The sequence below is a fragment of the Mastigoproctus giganteus genome, chromosome 11 (genome assembly GCF_048544385.1).
Source record: "Mastigoproctus giganteus isolate SK-2022 chromosome 11, ASM4854438v1, whole genome shotgun sequence".
Classification (NCBI taxonomy): domain Eukaryota; kingdom Metazoa; phylum Arthropoda; class Arachnida; order Uropygi; family Thelyphonidae; genus Mastigoproctus; species Mastigoproctus giganteus.
In genome coordinates this window covers 123,211,317-123,233,617 of record NC_143585.1, presented here as the reverse complement: position 1 = coordinate 123,233,617, position 22,301 = coordinate 123,211,317, and the positions used below count along the sequence as shown (strand labels likewise).

The following is a 22,301-nucleotide window of genomic DNA, read 5'->3' as shown; positions in this document are numbered from 1 at the left end:
AACTTTTGCCCATGTCTGCTCCCACCTCTGTCCAAACCAGATGGTTCTGTTGCCACTTCAGCCAAGGATAAAGCTGACCTGCTAGCATCCCATTTTTCTTCCAGCTCATGTATTAATAATCTTGGTAAAACACCTCCCACCATTCCCAACACACTCCATTCAATGCCTCCTGTGGTCTTCCGTCAAAAGGATATCAGAAGGATTTTGATGAATCTTGATGCTAAGAAAGCTCCAGGTCCTGATGGTATTTCTTCACTTGTTCTCAAAACCTGTGCTCCTGAACTTACTCCTATTCTTTGCCGCTTTTTTCACTTTCTTATTCCAAAGGAATTTTTCCTTCTGCTTGGAAATTTGCTCATATCCAGCCAGGTCCTAAAAAGGGTGACAAATCCCTCCCATCCAATTATCGTCCCATTGCAATTATTTCTACTCTTTCTAAAGTAATGGAGAAATCAATTAACCGCCAACTCTTAAATTACCTAAGAAACCTTCCGTCTGATCAACAATCGCCAGTATGGATTCTGTCAGTGTCGATCCACTGGTGATATTCTGGCTTATGTTACCCATTTATGGACTAATTCAATGGAAAGGTTCGGTGAAACACAAGCAGTTGCCCTTGATATCTCAAAGGCTTTTGATCGTGTTTGGCATAAAGGTCTTCTAAACAAGCTTCCATCTTATGGTTTGCCAACTGTTTTTAGTAATTGACTATCCAATTTTCTCTCTGATCGCTCACTGAGGTTGATGGTAGGTGGCTCTCTGTCTTCTAACTTCTCCACTAATGCCGGTATCCCCCAAGGTTCACTTCTTTCCTCCACTCTTTTCCTCTTGTATATTAATGACCTTCTTCCATTGACTGGAAATCCTATCCATAGTTTTGCCGATGATAGCACATTGCTTTCCATTTTGAGAAACCTTGTCCTGCTCAATCAGCTCCAACTACTACCAATTCCTTAAGTGCCGATCTTCAGGTAATTCCCGAGTGGGGCAAAGACAACTTAGTTTGATTTCAACCCTTCTGAAACTCAGTCTTGTCTTATATCTCGCAAAAAGGATTCTTCTGCTCCTATGCTAATCTTTAGCGACACTCTGATTTCTAGGCAATATGATATATCTCTTTTGGGGATTACCCTGACTTCTAATCTCTCTTGGCACAAGCACATTACAAATATTGCTTCCTCTGCATCTAAAAATCTTGGTTTTCTCTTTCGCTCTCAGCGTTACTTTTCTTCCAAACAGATATTCACTCTGTACCAATCGCAAATCTGCCCTGACATGGAATATTGTTCCCACATCTGGGGTGGTGCCCCCAAAACCTCTCTCAGGCTTCTTGATTCCATTCAGAAGAGGGCAGTTAGGTTAATTAATGATTCATTTCTAACAGTCTCTCCACTCGCTTTCTCATAGACGTACTGTTTCTGCTGCATGCCTCTTCTACAGATACTTCCATGGTCACTGTTCTTCTGAATTGGCTTCTATAATTCCCGCTCTCTCTTTCAAAACAGTCCGAACATGTGTCGCCACCAGCCAACATCCATTTACTGTCCAACTTGAAACCCACAGAACTAACTTTTCATCTTCCTCATTTATTCATTCAACTGCCGTTTTCTGGAACAACCTTCCTTCATACGTATTTCCTGAAAATTACAATCTACAGAAGTTCAAGATCGATGTCAAAAAATATCTTCTTTCGTCTTCTCAACCTCCAACCCAAGTATGGTACTAAGTACTATAGGTTCTAATACCTCTCGTGTTTGGGGTTCACATAAAAAAAAAAAAATCCTTCCCATTTCACCCTTTAATTTGCTCCAAATGTTTGTCCACTGCTTCCTTGAATTTATTTAAGTATCAGCCTCCACAACGACAGATGGAAGTTTGTTCCAGCAATCAAATGCCTGTTGGCTAAAGGCAAATTTCCGCACATCTATTTGACAACTGGCTTTCCTCAATTTCAGTTTATGCCACCTCAAGTTTGTAATCTGAGCAAGAGGAAGAATAACCCCATGGGCTCACATCTGGTGAGTATGGGCTTGGCGCACCCAGGGTCCTGACCTGGATATCATTATTCTTCTTTTTCTTGGCGATTCCTTTCTACTTCTCTCTCTCTCTCTCTCTCGGGGAATTCATTATTTATTTTTTTTTTTTGCTGGTGCAGGATAAGCTTCAGGCTTCCTTGCACCATAGGGCTAATAATAATAATTGTTAAGTAAGTTTGCAGATCTTGTACTCTTAGATCTCCTAATCATTATTGCCATTGTGTACAACAGTATCATCTTTTGTGCCCTTTAAGGATGATATCTGCTTTGCACCATCATTGACTTTTGACCCTGGCAGACATGCACTGGTCCTCTTCCACCTATCCTTCTTGCACAATATATTTCTATTTATCTGAGAGTGTCATTAACAATAACTACCTCCTGTGGGGCCAGTGCATTCTGTCTTGGGGTGATTGCTGCTGTATTGTCTGTTGCACAAATGTGAGCTCTGGCATTGAGTTGGGCAGCTGAGCTCCATTTGAATTCCTTCAAATGATCCATCCTGCTCTTCAATTTTTTTTAAAGTCTATCAGAATGCCGATTTGGCACCTAATTTCTTCACATGCTCTGCAACTAATACACACAGAGTCATCTCCCTTCACTGTACCATATTCTGTTCGAGAAAGTTCCCCACAAAAATTGTACAATTTTTAGGCCATGATTCGTAGGAGAATCATCTCTTTCAGTTCTCCCCAAAACCACAGCACCACCCACCACTTTGTGCCCATTGCTTTGCTATGCTTTGGTCTGTGGTATGATTTCAGTGATTAAATGTCTTAAATGATTAATTAAATTACTTCACTAAGCTAATAGATACCTAAATGCAATGATATTTTGCATTTAGGTATCTATTTAGGTACATGTTTTGCTATAAAGTTTGTTATATCTTACACTGTCAAATTCAGGTTATACGTTGCACTATGCTGTTACATTCCCAGAGTTTTAAATTAGTTATGTCCTTACTAAAAGTAAAATTTCTTAGCTAAAACAAAAAAAAAAAAAAAAAGCTAATCTACGTGATTAGTGCAATGATAAGTAGCTCAAAGGTACTAACCTTTGAGCTACTTATTTATCGCAATTAATGAGAACAAATGATCTGTATGAGTTGGGTGGATAATTAAATGAAATCAGGTGACTATACTTCATCCCCCCCCCTCCCCATTTGTCAAACTATACTAGTTTTTATATTTTAGTGTTGTTTCTCCATTTGGTAAGTTTTCTTTGGTGATAGTTGATTGCACATACTGTATTTAGTGTAGTTCCCCCCCCTTCCAAAAAATTAATGAACAGTAAAATCTTGATTTAAAGAACTATATTTTGTTGGAGGCGGGGCCTCCATTAAATCTGGTTGTCAGTTACACTTAAAAGAATATATATTACTATTAGAATAAGTAGCGACCTGGAGCGAGGGGTGTTGGGGGTTTCAGGGACGGATGTCAGTCATCGTGAAACAGATGGGTATATGGGATGTGTTAGAGTGGCTGGGAATTGGAATAGGTGTATGTATACTTGCATGTATACCAATGCTAGAAGTATAGTAAATAAATTTGATGAATTTGAAGTGTTGGTCAAGACATCAAAGGCGGATATTGTTGGGATAGCAGAGACATGGTGTCACACTGATATAAGGAATGCCGAACTGGAATTTGGGGAGTACAATGTGTACAGAAAGGATAGAGAGGATAGGAAGGGAGGAGGTGTTATGCTGTTAATAAAGAAAAACATAAAATCAAAAGAAGTGCATCCAGTTGATATAGATGAACAGTGCACTGTTGAGTCAGTTTGGTGTGACATAAGCACTGTGAAAGCAAAAATTAGAGTTGGAGTGTGTTATAGGCCTAATGACTCGAATGAGTACAATGAACAATTGTACAGAGAAATAGAGTGGGCTAGTAAATCGGAATGTCTTATAATGGGGGATTTTAACTTCCCAGATATTGACTGGAACTTGTGGGCTGGGCACTCACACACTAGTAAGATTTTTGTGGATTTATTGGATGATTGTTTTCTGCAGCAGCATGTTCGAGAGGCAACCAGAGAAAGTAATACTCTTGATCTGGTTATCAGCAGTGATCATTCATGTATTAGGAATTTGCAGATAAAAGAACCACTAGGTGGCAGTGATCACAGTGTACTGACGTGGGATTTACTTAAAGATTTAATTACCATCAGGGGTAAAGGAAAGAGTTTTTGCTTCCGTAAAGGCGAGTACAGTGGTCTCCGACAGTTTTTAAATTCTGTACAGTGGGATCAACTGATGATGTTACCAACAGTAAATTCTAAGTGGGAAGCATTCAAGGAATTAATCGTGGAAGCTACTAAAAGTTTCATACCTATTAAGAAATATTGTTCAAGGTTTAGGCCTAAATGGTTGTCAAATGAACTAATGAGACTCGTAACAGAGAAGAAAAATGCATGGGATGCATATAAGTTATCAAGCGACTGAGAAGCCTATGGCAGATATAAGTTAATCTGTAATCAGGTCACAAAGGAGGTTCGGCAGGCGAAGGCAGATTACGAGAAATCCTTGGCAAAAGATGCTAAGAAAAACAGCAAGGATTTCTTTACTTATATAAACTCTAAAAGGAAGGGGATGAATCTGATTGGTCCACTTGACATCGGTGGTTCGACTGTTGATGATCCTGCTCAGACAGCAAACAAACTGAATGAGTATTTTGCATCTACATTCACACATGAGGAGTTATTAAGGTTTGAAAATGGCAGAAGGTTATCAAATTGTAGCAGGGTGCTTAATGATCTTGTAATAACTGAGAGCAAAGTGGAAGAGTAATTGTTGAAGTTAAACGTAAGAAAAGCACCTGGGGTTGATGGGATCTATCCAGTTATATTTAAGGAGGCAGCAAAGCAACTAAGCAAACCCTTAGCCATAATTATGAGAGCATCCTTGGACTCAGGGGAGTTTCCCACGGACTGGAGATGTGCAAATGTATCCCCAATTCACAAAGGGGGATCGAAGGGTGACACAAGTAATTTCAGACCAGTTAGTTTAACTTCTGTTCCAGGTAAAATAATGGAGTCGCTGGTTAAAGATGCATTGCAGGATCATCTAGACAAGACTGCAGCAATAATTCAGACACAGCATGGGTTTGTTAAGGGAAAGTCTTGTTTGACAAATTTGATAGGATATTATGATGTGGTTACAAAGGAACTGGATGCAAAAAATAATTTTGATATCATATATTTGGATTTCAGGAAAGCTTTTGACAGTGTTGCGCATGAAAGACTATTGTACAAATTGGAGCAGAATGGTATTAAGGGTAAGTTGCTACAATGGATAAAAGGATGGTTAAGTGGGAGAAGACAGAGGGTGGTAATCAATGGGTGCTGCTCTTCTTGGACTAATGTTATTAGTGGAGTCCCACAGGGTTCAGTGTTGGGTCCACTGCTGTTTTGTATATTTATCAATGATATTGATGAAGGTATATCAGGCTTAATGTCGAAGTTTGCAGATGATACAAAGGTTGGCAGGGTTGTTAATGACAGTAATGGCAGTGTGCTACTGCAACAGGATCTAGATAATTTATGCAGATGGGCTAAGAAGTGGCAACTGAAGTTTAACCTTGACAAATGCAAAGTACTGCATATGGGTAGAAGTAACCCCAGAGAAACGTACCAACTGTGTGGTACTACACTTAAGGTTATAGAAAATGAAAAAGACCTGGGAGTAATTGTGCAATCAGATATGAAGTTTTCTGAGCAATGCAGACAGGCTGCCAGGGCAGGTCATGGGGTTTTGTCAATGATATATAGGAATTTTGCTAGCAGGGAAAAGGAGGTGATTATCCCTCTGTATAAGGCAATGGTCAGGCCACACCTTGAGTACTGCATACAGGTCTGGAGGCCTCATTTTAGGAAGGATGTAGATTTACTTGAGCGTGTACAGAGAAGGGCAACAAGATTGGTGAGGGGAATGAAGGGATCCTCTTACCAAGAGAGGCTTAAGTTCTGCAAATTGCAGTGGCCGGAGACTAGACACCTGCGCAGTGATCTGATTGAGGTGTATAAGGCCTTGAACGGGTTGAGCACGCTGAATTCTGATGGGATCCTTCCACTTGTTCAGATTACGAACCTAAGGGGGCATAAATTCAAATTAAGAAAAGACAGATGTAGAATAGATGTGCGGAAATTTGCCTTTAGCCAGCGGGTGGTTAATTGCTGGAACAAACTTCCATCTGTCGTTGTGGAAGTTGATAGGCTGAATAAATTTAAGGAGGAACTGGACAGGCATTTGGAGGGAATGGTGTGATTTTTTTTTTTTTTTTTGGCTGATGCTGCATAAGCTCATACATTTGCTTTCTTGCATCACATGCCACTACTACTACTACCTCTAAACTGATAGTCATTTTATTGCACTTCTCAGTTGCTTGAGTAGAAAAGCTTGAAACGTTGCTTTATCATATACTGACTGACTACACTGGTTACAATGACTAAAGCCTTTTCACACTCTGAAGGGTTTCAGATATTTTTACTGAAAGTTCAGATGATACCCTACTCAGTAAGACTGCTGAGTAGCATTAGCATTTTTAAAGGCATATGATGCAAGAAAGCAAGCTTATGCAGCATCAGCCAAAAAAAGACGCTCCCATTTCACCCCTCTGTTCGTTCAAAATACCTGTCCAGCTCAGCCTTAAATTTATTTAAGCTATCAACTTCCACAACAAAGGATGGAAGTTTGTTCCACCAACCAACTACCCGCTGGCTAAAGGCAAACTTACGCACATCTATCCTACATCTGTCTTTCCTCAATTTGAATTTATGTCCTCTCAGGTGATTATTCTGAGCATGAGGAAGAATCCCATCAGCATTGAGCATGCTCAAACCATTCAAGGCTTTATACACCTCAATCAGATCACCTCGCAGGTGCCTAGTTTCCAGACACTGTAATTTGCAAAACTTAAGCCTTTCTTCGCAAGAGCAACCCTTTGTTCCATTCACTAATCTTGTTGCCCTTATCTGTACTCGTTCCAACAGCTATACATCCTTCTTAAAATGAGGTCTCCAGACCTGTATACAGTACTCATGGTGTGGCCTGACCATTGCCTTATACAAGGGATAATCACCTTATCTTTAATAGAAAAATTCCTGTATATCATTGACAAGACATCATGCGCTACTCTTGCAGACCATCTGCACTGCTCAGAAAATTTCATATCTGCCTGCACAATTACCCCCAGGTCCTTTTTGTTCTCTACCACTGTCAGTGTAGTACTACAGAGTTGATACGTTACTCTGGGGTTACTGCTTCCAATATGTAGTACTTTACATTTGTCTATGTTAAACTTCATTTGCCACCTCTCAGCCCATCTGCTCAACTTCTAGATCCTCTTGCAGCAGCGTACTGTCATTTGTGTCTTTAACAACCCTGCCAACCTTCGTATCGTCTGCAATCTTGGACATTAAGCTTGATATACCATCATCAATATCATTTATAAATACAGAAAACACCAATGGACCCAACACTGAACCCTGAGGGACTCCATTAATAACATTAGTCCACGATGAACAGTGTCCATTGATTATCACTCTGTCTTCTCCCACTCAACCATCTGTTTATCCATAGCAGCAATTTGCCTCCAATGCGACACTGCTCCAATTTGTTCAGCAGTCTTCCGTGTGCAACAGTATCTAAGCCCTTCTAAGATCCAAATATATAATATCAAAGTTATTCCCTGCATCCAGTTCCTTTGTGACCTTGGTGCACTATAGCCTTAGATGCTGATGCGCCAAATAAATCCTAACAACCAACCAACCATCCTTTGTGACCACATCATAGTATCCAATCAAATTGGTCAGACAAGACTTTCCCTTAACAAAACCATGCTGTGTCTGAGCTGTAACTGAAGTCCTGTCTAGATGATCCTGCAGTGCTTCTTTAACCAGTGCATCCATTTATTTTCCTGGAACAGAAGTTAAACTAACAGGTCTATAATTACTTGGCTCGCCCTTTGATCCTCCTTTGTGAATTGGGGTCACATCAGTAGGTCAGGCATCACATGGAAGGTGATGTAAGGAAAATCCTAGCCCTCTGGCACTCTTCTCTGTTGCTGAAACATTTTAAGTGGTGGTAAATACCATCAGACTGAGACAATATGTCATTGGCTCCCATACAGATACTGCAATTATTTCTGAAGTCTGTCAAATTTAGGTTTACTCTATCCCATTTTCCCATTTTCTGATATTTAAATATTTTCCATGTATATGTATGGTCTATTATCTGGTGCGAACTGCAATTATGCTCTGGATGAAAAGCTTCCTTTGCTGGTATTGGTGGTTCTTTGCTGGTTCTTGAGCAATTACGATGTTTCTACCCTTAATGTCAACTCTTGTTCACAGATTAGTATTAGTGGAAAATGATGCAAGAAAGCAAGCTTATATGGCATCAGCAAAAAAAAACCCTACTCATTGCACCTGTATAATTCATTGTCTGGTTCTTCCTTGAATTTATTCAAACTAACCGCTTCCACAACAATAGATGGCAATTTGTTCCAACAATCAACCACTCACCCACTTACTGAAGGCAATAATCTATCCTGAAACTATCCTTTCTCAATTTTAATTTGTCCCTCATGTGTCTAGTCTTAGTATGAGGAAGAATGCTCTGGCAGTCTTTAGACTACAGCAGTTTTTGAATAAGGATTTTATTTGACAGCTGTATGAAAATCACTTGTCCCTGATTTGTGGCTGGTCTGTATGTATTTTAAAGTATGTATCTTTAGTGTAAAGAATGTTATTTTTCACTATTTTTGTACATGGATATTAAATGGATATTAAAAATGTACATGGATATTATAACTTGCAGGGAGTGAGAGAGTCCTTAGAAGTTCCTTTTTTGTTGTCATTTTTTTTAATTAATCCATAAAATTTTGATAAATATGGTGTTATTGTATTTTGCGAGTTAACAGATAAGTTAGATTTTTGTTTAAATTCAATATTGTTTCATTAGTGAATGTACTTCTGTTTCACATTACACTTATGTAAGAATCTAGTCTTAATTTATTTCTGCAAGAAATAATGATTTTTTTATATTTGAAGTTTTCAGTGTTTACAAACTTAAAGGAAAACAACTTTGTTTTACAAATTTAGAATTGACAGTGAGGGGATACTTTCATCTTGGAATAAAAAAATATACAGAAATGGTATTTATTTATTTGATGACAATCACACTGAAGAGGCAAAGAGTGACCAACTGCTAAACAGTCAATGTGAAATGAAATATGTATTTATTAGGTTTAGTGTACAGTTTACTTTTTTTTTTGACAGTTGTGTATTGTTAAAAGAAGGAACACTTTCAAAAATTCAAATATAAAGGCGTGAATTAAATTTTTCTGCCCCTAGGAAAATCACCTTTCTTCACTGGTCTTGAAGAAAATCACTTACTTGATGATAATCAACTGGACCAGATTGTCACATCTTTAAATCCTTCACTTCATTGTTCTCCAAAAACTCCTGGTGGATCAGAAAGTGGTGAACGTTATTCCCGAAAAGTGTTTGTTGGTGGATTACCTCCAGATATTGATGAGGGTAAGGAATTCAGTTAAAATATACTTTTTAACTGTTATTTTGAATGAACATAGTGTGTTTGGTTGTATATATAGCAAAACTTTGATTTTCTGTATTTTTATCAGTCCTGACAAAAATCCTCTAAGAATGAGATTAAATTTTCTTAAATTATATGTTTGGTCTTGAAACTTCCTTGAATAACCATTTTAAAATTTACTTAAAATGACTTATTGGATTACTTTCCATAAGATTATGGTCAATTTTGTATAATTTTCTTTACGCACAGCTGCACCAGTAATCCTAGAGTTTAATAGCACTTAAGTGCATTCCTCTCATTGCAATTAGATAGATTCTAAAGGATATACTGCAAAATTTTGGTTTAAATAAACAGGAAAATTTTAAAACCTGGCAGGAAGTTGTGATTATATTTAGCCAGGCTCCGTGGAAGTGCTGTTCTGTATGGAGCAGTCCCAAACCTAGAACCAAACCAAAGAACAGTGCACACTTGTACTGCTCTTTGGTTTTACAATAAATTAATTTCCTTAATTTAAATTACTTTCTTGGTCTTTTCAAAAATATAAAATCATAGTTTACTGTCTAGTATTTTTTTTTTCATTTCTGAAATAGACAGTAAAACTAGGATTGTATATTTTAATATTTAGTATTTTTTTAATTTCGGAAATAAAGTACTGTATTGTATTTATTATATAAAATCTTCATGTTAATTTAGTAAATTTCAGAACTCCCTTTTGTTTATATAGTTTTCAACTCTCTTTTAATTGGCCTTTAGATCATGATTACTAGCCATATTGAACATGTCTTATTTGATTAATTTAATTTATCGCTAATATTTAAAATTTGTCTTTTTTTTTTTTCAATTATGATCATGAAAAGTGTCATTATTTGTAATACCTTTAATAGAGCTCATCCAATTATGTTGATTTTCAGTCTAGCTTGACATTTTACATTCTAAAAGGAAGTTAATTTTATTTAATGACAACACCTCTCTTCATAACAGAGGCGCCTCCGTAGCCAGGTTGGAAGGAGCAGCAGTGCGTTGCACACGCTTCTTGATTAGACCAGGGTTCGAGCCCGTCACCACCAAATACGGAAGATGTGGAAAGGTCAGGGAATGACCACCGCATATCCCGGAGCAATATGGCCTTAGTTGCTAATGCTCCTAAAAACCAAATAACAAACAAACAAACAATCTTCATAACAGGATAAAATTTAAAAGTGGAAGGAGGAAGGGGGGAATTAAAGTTCTATGCTGGCATTGAAGAGGAATATTTAGCAATTTGTGAGAGGAAAAATTGGAATTAAATGTATTTTATACATTAGATGGCCCTGGTGTATTTTTCACACTAAAAAAAAATAAAAAATAAATAAAAGAACTGTTTTAACTATTTAAATATCTATAAGAATTACATCATTGTGAATTTTATTATTCCTCCAGTATTGTATTCACTTCCAATCTGCACATCATTAAGGATATTAATTATTTTTTATTTGGAAAAGTATAGTCATAAAAAAATGTTCGTATATTAATTTTCAGTAGAGTTTTGGTTTTTGTGATAATTTTTTTTTTGTGCATAAAAGGACACAAGTTAATTTAAGGTTAACCATAATAGCCATAATAAAAGTTAGTTAAGATTAGCCAGAATGGAAATATAAAAGAAGATAACAAGTGAAATCCATTTCGTAGAGGGAGAAGGGCAAGTCAATTAAAAAAAGAAAAAAAAAGAAAGAAAAACCTTCTTTGTTTTATAGGGCCATAAGCCAAACAAGTTATGCCGTGAGACCTCACTATTTCTTCTTATCATTTCCTTTTCTGAATATAAAAATGTATTATTATACATTTTTATATTATTTTGGGCTTCTTCACGTGCTTTGTGAAGAAGCCCAAATAAATGACATGTAAATATCATGTATTATTTTGGGCTACTTCACATGCTTTGGCTTATTGCCTTGTCATGTCTGAATCTGGACCTGAAACTAATTCTCCATATTCAGATATATGGAGAGTTGGTTGTATTAATTAAAAAGCATTCTTGGGCAAGAGCCTCAAGGTACGTGGGAGTTTACTGACGTGCGGGTTAGTGCAATCGGATCATTTTTATACCTAGAAAACTACCCAAAGTAGGTAAATGTCATCATTTTAATTATGTCTGACTTATATAAGAGAGGCCAAATATATATATAATTATATAAGAGAGGCCAAAAAGTCTTGAAACGGTGCTGTCTGTGTGGTGGTATCCACCAAGAATAAGTAACAATAGTCTTCTTCATTGGTGAAGTGTTACTTATTTGAGGTAGTGGTTGTCAATATAATGGCAACTCATTGTGAAGGTTTTCACAATATGAGATGTAATTAAAATGATGCCATTTACCTACTTTGGGTAGTTTGCTACGTATAAAAATGATGCGATTACATTAACCCATACGTTGTTAAACTGCCACATAGCTTGAGGCTATTGCCCAAGGATGCTTTTTAGTCTAAATTACTGCACACCATCAGGCATCTCTCATATTGTGAGGTTATATGTGATAACTGAGTTGTCATGAATGCAACACCAGGGTGCATCTCCACCCACCGAAGAGAGGCCAAAAAGCTTCGAAACGGTGCAGTCTGCAGGAGTTTGATGCTGCCCAATTTACCAAAGAATAGATAACAACAGTTTTCCCTAATGGGGAAGCATTTCCTATTCGAGGGATTTTTAAGTGAGGAGTAACTGCCCCTTTCCTCTTTTGTCAGTGTTTCTTCTCCTCTTCTACTGTCACTTTCCTCTACCTTTTTGTTTTCCTACGCCTAATAGGGACAAATATGTGGATAACATAGTTTTTTATCCCATACTATTTTACAAATACACCTAATTCTGTTTTTGCACGAACTTTTTTTACACGAATTTGATTTAACACGAATTCAAATAAATATTTCATTCTCTTTTTACGCGAGTCATTTTGATTTAACACGATTTCTATGAATTTTTTTTTGCCTAAATTCTAAGAAAATTTTTTTTATTTGTGGCATATTAGTATCATTTCTATATTACACGCACCAATAGATTGGATAACAGCTAGTGTATGCGTTTTGAAACGCGTGCTTTTGCTTACCAATGTGTACGTCTAGGTATCTATGAATCATCAACATTTTTATTGAATTTGGTGCACATCTACGGTATTCGTGCATTGTATCTTCGGCAGACATGTAGTAGTAAGCTCTATTTCAAAGTGAAAGAATGTTTAGTGAAATTTGTGCACATATAAATTTATTAATTTTGCCAATAGTCAATAAATTGTAAGTTTACAAAATTTTCATACCTTTTTTTATTAATTATAACTGAGATATTTTCGGTAGCCCTTATATAATGTCGAATAATTCGCCTATTACCAAAATGAAAAGGAAAGCAATTTCTTTGGAACTTAAAATTCAAATTTTAGATCGTCTTGCAACTGGACAAGGGCTACGTCTGTAGGAAAGCATTTTGGTGTACATGAAGCTACCGTAAGAACTATTAAGAAAAATGAAATTGCAATTAGGAAGTCGGTATGTTCTGGAACAAAAGTAAGTGTTAATTCATCATCATATACAAGAGATATTGTCAAGGAAAAAATGGAAAAGGCCCTGGTAATATGGATAGAAGATCAGTCACAAAAAAGAGTACCAGTAGATGGAAATGCCATCAAGCAAACAGCACTAAGAATTTACAGACAGATTAAAGAAAAGGAGCCAAGCACTTCATCTCAGTTAAACAGAAAGTATGAATTTTCTGCGAGTACAGGTTGGATGACAGGGTTTCTTAAAAGGAATGCTCTTCATAATATAAAAATTAAAGGTGAAACTGCATCTGCAGATGAATCGGCTGCTAAAGTATTCCCGCAGGAACTTGCAAAAATTATTGAAGATGGAGGATACACTCCTGATCAAGTGTGGAATGCAGATGAAACTGGTTTCTTCTGGAAACGAATGCCGAACAGAACGTATGTAGCCAAATCGCAGAAAACTGCTGGTGGTTTTAAGGTAGCTAAGGATCGTGTGACCTTATTATTTTCCTCCAACGCTTCAGGAGATCGTATGTTGAAACCACTGCTGGTAAATCGAGCCCTAAACCCACGTTCAATGAAAGGTGTAGATATCAATAAACTGCCTGTTCACTGGATGGCAAACAAGAAGGCCTGGGTGACCACTACTATTTTTACAGAATGGTTCAACAACTGTTTCGTCCCAGAAGTCAGACGTTATGTATGAATTTGAAAGGTCTCGAATTTAAAGTTCTTCTGATTCTTGACAATGCACCCGGCCATCCTGTCTTGGAACACCCAAACGTACAAATTTTATTTCTGCCACCTAATACTACATCTTTGATACAACCGCTAGACCAAGGTATAATTGCGACAATTAAAACATACTACGTAAAACGAACATTCCAACACGTTTTGGACAAACTGAATGATGAAACACTAACAGTCATTGATGTGTGGAAGAAATTCTCAATTATGGATTGTATCAATCAAGTTGGATTAGCGTTAACTGAATTAAAACCAGCAACTTTAAATGCGTGTTGGAAAGCGGTTTGGCCACAATGTGTAAAAAGCAAAGATCCCATCATCCCTAATACGACCGAATCTCCCAACATCATTACAATGGCACACAAAATTGGTGGAGAAGGATTCGATGATCTATCGTTTGAAGATATTGATGAATTGTTAACCGACAAAGCCCTAAGCGAAGATGAAATATTAGAGGTTGTCCTTGGGACTCCTTATCCCACAGAACGTAGTGATAATGAAGAAAATGATCCTGTTCTAAATGTAGATTTAATAAAAGAAGGTCTGGAACTGGTCAGAAAATTAGGTAATCATTTTGTCAAACATGACCCTAATGAGGAACGCGCTGGGAAGTTCCAACGTGAACTGAAGTTGTTGACAGCCTCTTACAGAGAATTATATAACGGCCTAACCAAAACACGAACACAACGATTAATAACTGAATTCGTTCGTAAAACCGGTGAAACATCAGCACCAGAGGAGACTCGTGCTGATTTTGCTGAAGAGATCACAGAAAGAATTTCATTAATAGAGGAAGAAGACGATGTCCACAACATTTCTAGTGATGGCAGTGATATTCCAGTCGTACGCAAACGTATGCGCCGTTTATTATCAGAAAGTGAAAATGAATAAAATCTTGTTATGTGTAAAACAGATTTTTTTTGTTCATGAAGAATTTTTTTTCATTTCATATGCATACAAATTTATTTTAATACATTTTAATTACATATTATTACATGTGTATTTTGTTGAAATAAAATAATAAGCTTAAAACGGATATTTTTATGTGTTTTTTTTTAATTATTTTTACTGATTTTTTTAGATCCGGAACCAATCTTCTTTTCTTCCATAAATACAATGTCTTTTTTTACACGAATGTTTTTTACACGTATTTTTCAGGAACGTATCTATCGTGTAAAAACAGAATTAGGTGTAGTGCCATCTGGGTGGCGGTATCTGCTGAGAGTAATAAATAGTCTTCTCCTTTGTGAATCATTACTTATTCAGGATATTGCAATACCATGGCAACTCAAGAAGGTTTTTCACAATATGAGATATAATTAAAATGATTCCATTTACCTACTTTAGGTAGTTTGCTACATATAAAAATGATGCGATTGCACTAATCCGTACATCAGTGATGGCTGTATATATTAAATAAACATTTGGTTTCTTTAATAAATAAATATATTTGAAGCATAATAAATTATTATATTCTCTTTAATTTCTGTAAATTTAAGTCTTTGAGAGCAAAGCTGGTAAGTGAGATCAGTTATAGAATGCTCCTAGGATAATTTCAAAATGTTTTTCACTGTTTACATTTAAATTGTGCACATGTGATGTAAGGTTGTTAGATAAAATGACCAAAAGTTTTGCAACTAGGAGTAAGTTTTGATAGTTGTTTCATAATTGTAATTAATCGTATAAGGAGGAACTGTGGTTCTTATTATGGGCAGCAGTGAAAGAATTAATATTGGAATATACAGTAAAATCTTGTTAATACAAACTCAGTTTATTTAAGCATTCGTTTATATGAAGCACATACCATTCCTCTGCAAAAGGGATAGGCATTTCTATGTAAATTTATTTGGTTAATATGTATTACAAAGTTTGTTTTCACCCTGCGAGAAATAAATACTGTTATTTTGTATGTTTAATACAAATCTTGGCACAGTTGTCCGATTATTGCCTCTGGCCACCTGGTTCCCTGCTTTCCAAAGGATGGCACTGACTTGTTAGAATTTACTTTTGTGTAAAATAAACCAGTTTATGTTAGCTACAATGTAAGTGCACTCTGAAAGACATCATTGTGAAGGATGAGCTGTTAAATTAACAAAAGAATAAAAGCAGTTTTTCGAAGTTGTTTACATACACTCCCTCACTCTTCACGGGATTAAGGTCAGTTGCCATTGTTATGCCAGTTCAAAGAGTCTTTTGCTACAGTATAGTCTATTTTTTGTGCCATTTTAACTGAGATGATGTCTTTTTTGGAACTTGTGTCTTTAAATTAAAGTTTTTTATATTAAATCTTATTTAATAGTGTTATGGGGACAAAACGTAAATGGACAAAATTATGCCTGAAAATTAAAGTGAAAATTATACAAGAGACGGGTAGGATGGAACAAACCAAAACAGACATTGCTAAGGAATACAGCATCCCTTTACCTACTTTATCTACAATACTGAAAAAGGGGGGGGGGGGGGGCTTGAAGTGCGTGAAGTGAATGGAGCAACGATTTAAAAAAAAAAAAAAAAAAAAAAAAGGAAACACATTTGTGCTACAAAACACAAGGAGCTTGAAACAAAACTTTTTGAGTGGTACTAACAAATGTGTGCATCTAATTTGCCGATAACGGGTCCAATTTTGCAAGAAAAAGCAACTTATCTAGCTCAGCAACATGAAATTGATGACTTCAAATGCAACCTTGGCTGGCTCCCAAGATTTAAAGACAGGAATAACTTGGTTTTGTGAAATGTTTGTGGTGAGTCTGGATTAATCAATAAAAAAAGGCTACTGACTGGTTGTGTTCTGTACAGTCCATTCGTGAAAAATATGAGGCAAAGGATATTTTGAATCTTGACGAGACAGGTTTATTTTATAATTTGCTGCCAAACAAAACATTTTCTGTTTGAGGAGAGTCTTGTCATGTTAGAAAATTAAGTAAACAAAGACTTGCTGTTCTGTTATGCTGCAATTCAGATGGCAGTACAAAATTACACCCACTTGTGATTGGTAAGTTTTCTAAGCCAAGCCAAGATGTTTTAAAGAAGTTAACCAACTTCCCTGTGGTTATGAGGACAATAGAAGTGCTTGGCTTGTGGTTAAAATTTTTCAATCTTGGTTATCAAAAGTGGACAGAAGAATGGCTTTAGAAAAAAGGAACATTTTGATGATTCTAGATTGTTGCATAGCACATTCTGCTGAGACACTTAAGTTGACAAATATATGGTTGTTGTTTTTCCCTTCCAGTACCACCAGTTTTATGCAGCCATGGATCAAGGCATTATTTATAACCTCACGAGAATATATATAACCTACCTACCTCATAAGGTTCTTTATCTGCAACAAGGAAGGGGAGAGTAATTTTCAGCATTGGAATGTCTTCAATGCTATCTGTAATCTTGTTATTGCTTGGGACAGTATTGCATCAAGTGTAATAATCAACTGCTTCAGAAAGAGTGGTTTGGGAGAGAATATCATCGATAAACAGGTTTGGTCGAGCAGATGAATGTTGATAGCAACATTGAGGAAAGGGGGAATTTGAAGGAGCTTATGGATTTTGTTGGTGAATTTGAAGAGTTTGTGAAGATGGATGATGAAGTTGCTACCACAGCAATGCCAACACCAGAAGAGCTGCTGAGCACCAAGCAAAACGATGCCGACCGGGCTAGCCGGGTGGGTAAAGTGCCTGCCTGGCAACCCAAAGGTCGCGGGTTCGAATCCCGCCTCGGGCTTGGATCAAAGTACTGCAAAAAAACTTGGGAGGTGCACTATGGCCACAGAAGCTGTTGCGCCAACAACTACAAAAAAAAAAAAAAAAAAAAGCAAAACGATGATGTTTTTGTTACTAGCAACAGTGGAAGTGAAGAAGCACACACATTGCCATCTATTAAAGATGCCCAAAATGCATTGGGCATAACAGAGATTGTGTTGGCCTGGAATAATGTTGATAAAGAAACAACTATTGCATTTGATATCTGTGCTGTAGTTAAAAAAGCATATAGGAAAAACTGTGCAAACAACATTGGATTCTTTCTTTAAATTAGATTAATTTATTAAAAAGTTCATTATTTGTATGTCTCCTTTTATATTAAGCTTGTAATTCCTTTTACTGTGTACTAAAATATTGTGTATATCAAAATATATATTGTACAATATTTTCATTTCTGTTAATTGCTTTTCCCTTAGTTAATCTTACAAATAAAATAAAATGTTTAAAAAATGTATTATTCCTATTACTGTATTGCTAGACAAGGCTTTTGTTATTATTATTTTTTACTTTTATTATTTTATTTTATTAATTTAAATTAATTTATTTTTTCATTTATTTTTGATATTATTTATTATTATTCTTAGATATATAGTATGTGCCAAAAAAAAAAAAAGAAAGGGGGGAAAAAAAAAAAAAACAGTAAAATTTTGACTTTTTGGGGATCTCTTGATTACAAAACGTGAAAATTTAGGTTCCTTGAACTTTGTATTAATGCAATTCGACTGTAATACTGAAGGAGAAATTTTATTATAATATTATTATAATACTCTTAGTTCTTTTGAATAATTTATTTTTAATTGAAGACCAAGTATTTGTATATAAATATATAACTGAATACCAAATATATTTTTATAAACCTACAGGGTGGACCAGTTCAATTTATCACAATGTCAGACTGTTTTCTGTAATTTACTTCTTGATAAAATTGCATCTTTTCTCAGTAAACTGACATGTGGCCTACCAGGGCTGTGCAAAGGTACTTGGAAGCCCAGGTGCAAATGAGGTTAAGGTGCCTCATTTGCTTATGTTGAGACTAATGGCTCCTGCGATTGTGGCCCCCTAGATCGGAGGCCCTGGTGCTGTGCATCCAATGTACCCCTCCACCCCACTTGCATGGCCCTGGCCCACCTTGTATTTTCAGTTTATAAAATAAACCCAAGTAAATTCAGGGAATTGTCTCATTCTGTATGTAGCAAAGAGCAAACTAGGTTTGCTACTGATGTTTCCTATTGATCTCATTGTGGAGACACTTTGCACAAGTTGTCTCTCTATTGTGCTATTCTGAACAGAAAATAGTGCTTTAATGGAGAGGATATTGAATTTATGATGCCTAGTGCAATATGGCTATATTTGCCAATATGCCATAAAAGCTTAAAATAACCAACCAACCAACAAATCAATCACAAGATGAGTTTAGGAACTTCCACCTTAACTGTAATTTCTTGTGTGTTTGTAACTTTATAACCAACACTTTAGAATGAAAGAAAACTGCCATCATTATACACTGAGTGATCACTGAATTATGACCACCTACCTAATACTTTGTAGGTCCTCCTTTTGCCCACAGTACAGCATTGCTTCAACAAGATGTCAGAAGCGCTCGGGAGGTATGGCCAACCAAGCTGTGTGTAATGTAGTCAGCAATACAGGTATGGAGGTGATTGGTGTATCCAGATGCTTGATAAATCTTTCCATAGTCTCCCACAAGTGCTCTATGGGATTGATATCAGGGGAGTTCGGAGGCCAATCATTATGCTGGAAGTCACAACTGTGTTCCTCAAACCATGCCTGCACAACAAGGGTCCGATGGCTCGGTGCATTGTCATCTTGGAAGACACAATCGCCATTCGGGAAAAGTGTAAAATAGCCGGGTGTACACAGTCAGTAAACAGTTGACGATAGCGGAGACCACTGATACGTTGTTCCACATGCACCAGGGGTCCAAGTTCCTGCCAGCGAAACATGCCCCACACCATACAACTGCCTCCACTAGCCTGCACTTTTGATACCATGCATGATGAATTAAGAGCTTCATGTTGTTGATGCCAAATCCTTACACAGCCATCCACGGTGTGGAGTAAATAACGTGACTCATCCGACCAGCACACCTTCCAGTCTTCTAACGTCCAATTTGCATGCTCTCTGCACCGGGCGAGTCTTTTAAGCTGATGAACCTTGGTTAGGAGAGGATGCCATAGGGATCGTCTGCTGGTATAGCCCATACATGTGAGTGTGCGAAGCATGGTCATGCCAGATGTTGTTCCGGGTTGACCCATGTTGTATTGGGTAGTCAACAGTGCTGCGCCTGTACGAGTTGTCGGGCCCGGCACTTATCTCCAAGATCAACCTTTTGCTGACCATTGCGGTTTTGCCGTCGGGTCACTGTTTGACCATTTTGACACCAGTCCTGGTACACTTCTAACTACAGTGGCTCTCGAACACCCCACTAGTTCAGTCGTTTGGGAAATCAAGGCACCAGCTCGTCGAGCATCCAATAAATCCTTCCTTTTACCCATCACACTTGGAATTTTACTACCTACTGAACCACTAACACCTTATCTATGCTACGTAGGTCGATTAACTCCATACTGTTGTACCTCATGTGGTCATCAGGTCACGTTCTGTTTTTAGCATTAGCATAGGCATATGATGCAAGAAAGCAAGCTTATGCAGCATCAGGCAAAAAAAAAAAAAAAAAACCACTTCCATTTCACCTAATTTATAGTCCTATTTTTGTATTCTTCCTAAAATTTATTTCTTCCTCTGCTATCCTAGTTTTCATAAAAAATGTATAGTCACCCTATCCATTCTTCAAGGCTGTTCAGTTAATTTCATGGTATAAAATTCATGGAAAAAATAAAAAATTGATGAATTACTGCATAAGGAATGTGTTTTTTTTGTCCAACTTTAGAATTAAGTTCTGAATTATTAAAAATTATAGTATTTATTCCTTCTATATTCGGTCTTCATTGATGAACATTCAATGACCAAAAGGGAAGAAACCTGTTACAGTTTGAAGTAAATAAAGGCATATTGTTTACTACACATAATATGAAAAAGAAATGCCAAGAATTTTAAGATCAAATAACTAAACAGCCGAAAATCTTAGAAAATATAAATTTTTTAAAAGTATTAAGTGTATTTTTAAAAGAATGTATGTTTTATTTTATCACAAGAAATTTCTGTTTTATCAATAAATCATATAACGTTCATAATTTTTTGTTAATAAAAAAGTTTAAAATGTCCTAGTTTTGTCCTCTTTTTAAAAATGGGAATGTACTAGTTTCTGCAAAAAAAATATGGTCACCCTAATCTGACATCCATTTAGGCCTAAACCTTGAACAGTATTTCTTAGTTCGTATGTAAAGCCTAGTAGCTTCCAAGATAAATTCTTTGAATGCTTCCCATTTTGAATTTGTTGTTGGTAACATCATCAGTTGGTCCCACTGTATAGAATTTAAGTATTGTCTCAGACCATCGCAGTTGCCTTTACGAAAGCAAAAACCCTTCCTTCTACCCCTGATGCTAGTTACCTCTTTGAGTAAATCCCACTTCAGCACACTGTGATCACTGCCACCTAGTGGTTCCTTTATCTGCAGATTCTTAATGCATGAAGAATCACTACTGGTAATCAGATCAACAGTATTACTCCCTCTAGTTGCCTCCCGAACATGCTGATGTAGAAAACAATCATCCAATAAATCCACAAAAGCCTTGCTAGTGTGTGAGTGACCAACCCACAAATTCCAGTCAATATCTGGGAAATTAAAATCCCCCATTATAAAACTCAATGATTTACTGGCCCACTCTATTTCCCTGTACAGTTTCTTATTATACTCATCAGAGTCATTAGACCTATAGCACACTCCTACTCTCAATTTTGATCTCCCAATGCTTATGTCACACCAAACTGACTCGACACTGCACTGTCCAGCGATGTCAACTGGCTTCACTTCCTTGGATTTTATGTGCTGCTTAACTAAATAGCATAACCCCTCCTCCCTTCCTACTCTGTCTATCCTTTCTGTACAAATTGTACTCCCCAAATTCCAGTTCTGCATTCCTTATATCTGTGTGACACTACGTCTCTGATATCCCAACAATATCTGCCTTTGATGCTTTGAGCAATAATTCAAATTCATCAAATTTATTTACCAAACTCATAGCATTGGTGTACACGCAATTATACATGCACCTGTTCCTATTCTTAGCTACCATAACACAACCCATGTGTTTACTTGTACCGCAATGACTCCCAGCAATCTCTGAAATATCCTGCATCTTGTTTTTCAGGCTTCTGCTCATTCCAATAGAAGCAGTGCAAGAATCACTTTCACCTCTGCCAGTGGCTACTGTTAATCTATTAGTCCTTGTATCCCCACAAGCTAGCAGTTTTCCGACCCACCTAACGCTGCCTCAATAGCGTTAGCAAATATTCTTGCACCCTTTTTATTTAAATGTAGCCCATCCCTGTAGAAGCAGTCTCTCCTGTTAACAAGTACAGACCAGGCTGAAAAAAATTCTACCCCTTGAGCCTTGCACAATCTTTCCAGGGCCGAATTGATCGACAAGGCTCTCATCATATTCTCCCTTCTATCGTGTCTGGGCAGAATTGCAGACACTTTCAAATTCAACCCTAATTCTCGGCTTTTGTTCAACAGTACTTGTACTTGTTAAGTAATTCTGCCGGTCTCCTACTCTT

General features: G+C 36.8%; 1 protein-coding gene across 2 annotated transcripts in view; it reads left to right on the top strand.

Moving 5' to 3' along the window:
* The window catches only part of LOC150078409 (cytoplasmic polyadenylation element-binding protein 2-like), a 405,982-nt gene that overhangs the window by 274,093 nt on the left and 109,588 nt on the right, over positions 1 to 22,301 (top strand). For both annotated transcript variants that reach the window (XM_090385295.1, XM_090385294.1), the window contains one exon: positions 9,393 to 9,578. In XM_090385295.1, the coding sequence (XP_090241421.1) occupies positions 9,393 to 9,578 (186 nt within the window). The remainder of the gene's footprint in view (positions 1 to 9,392; positions 9,579 to 22,301) is intronic.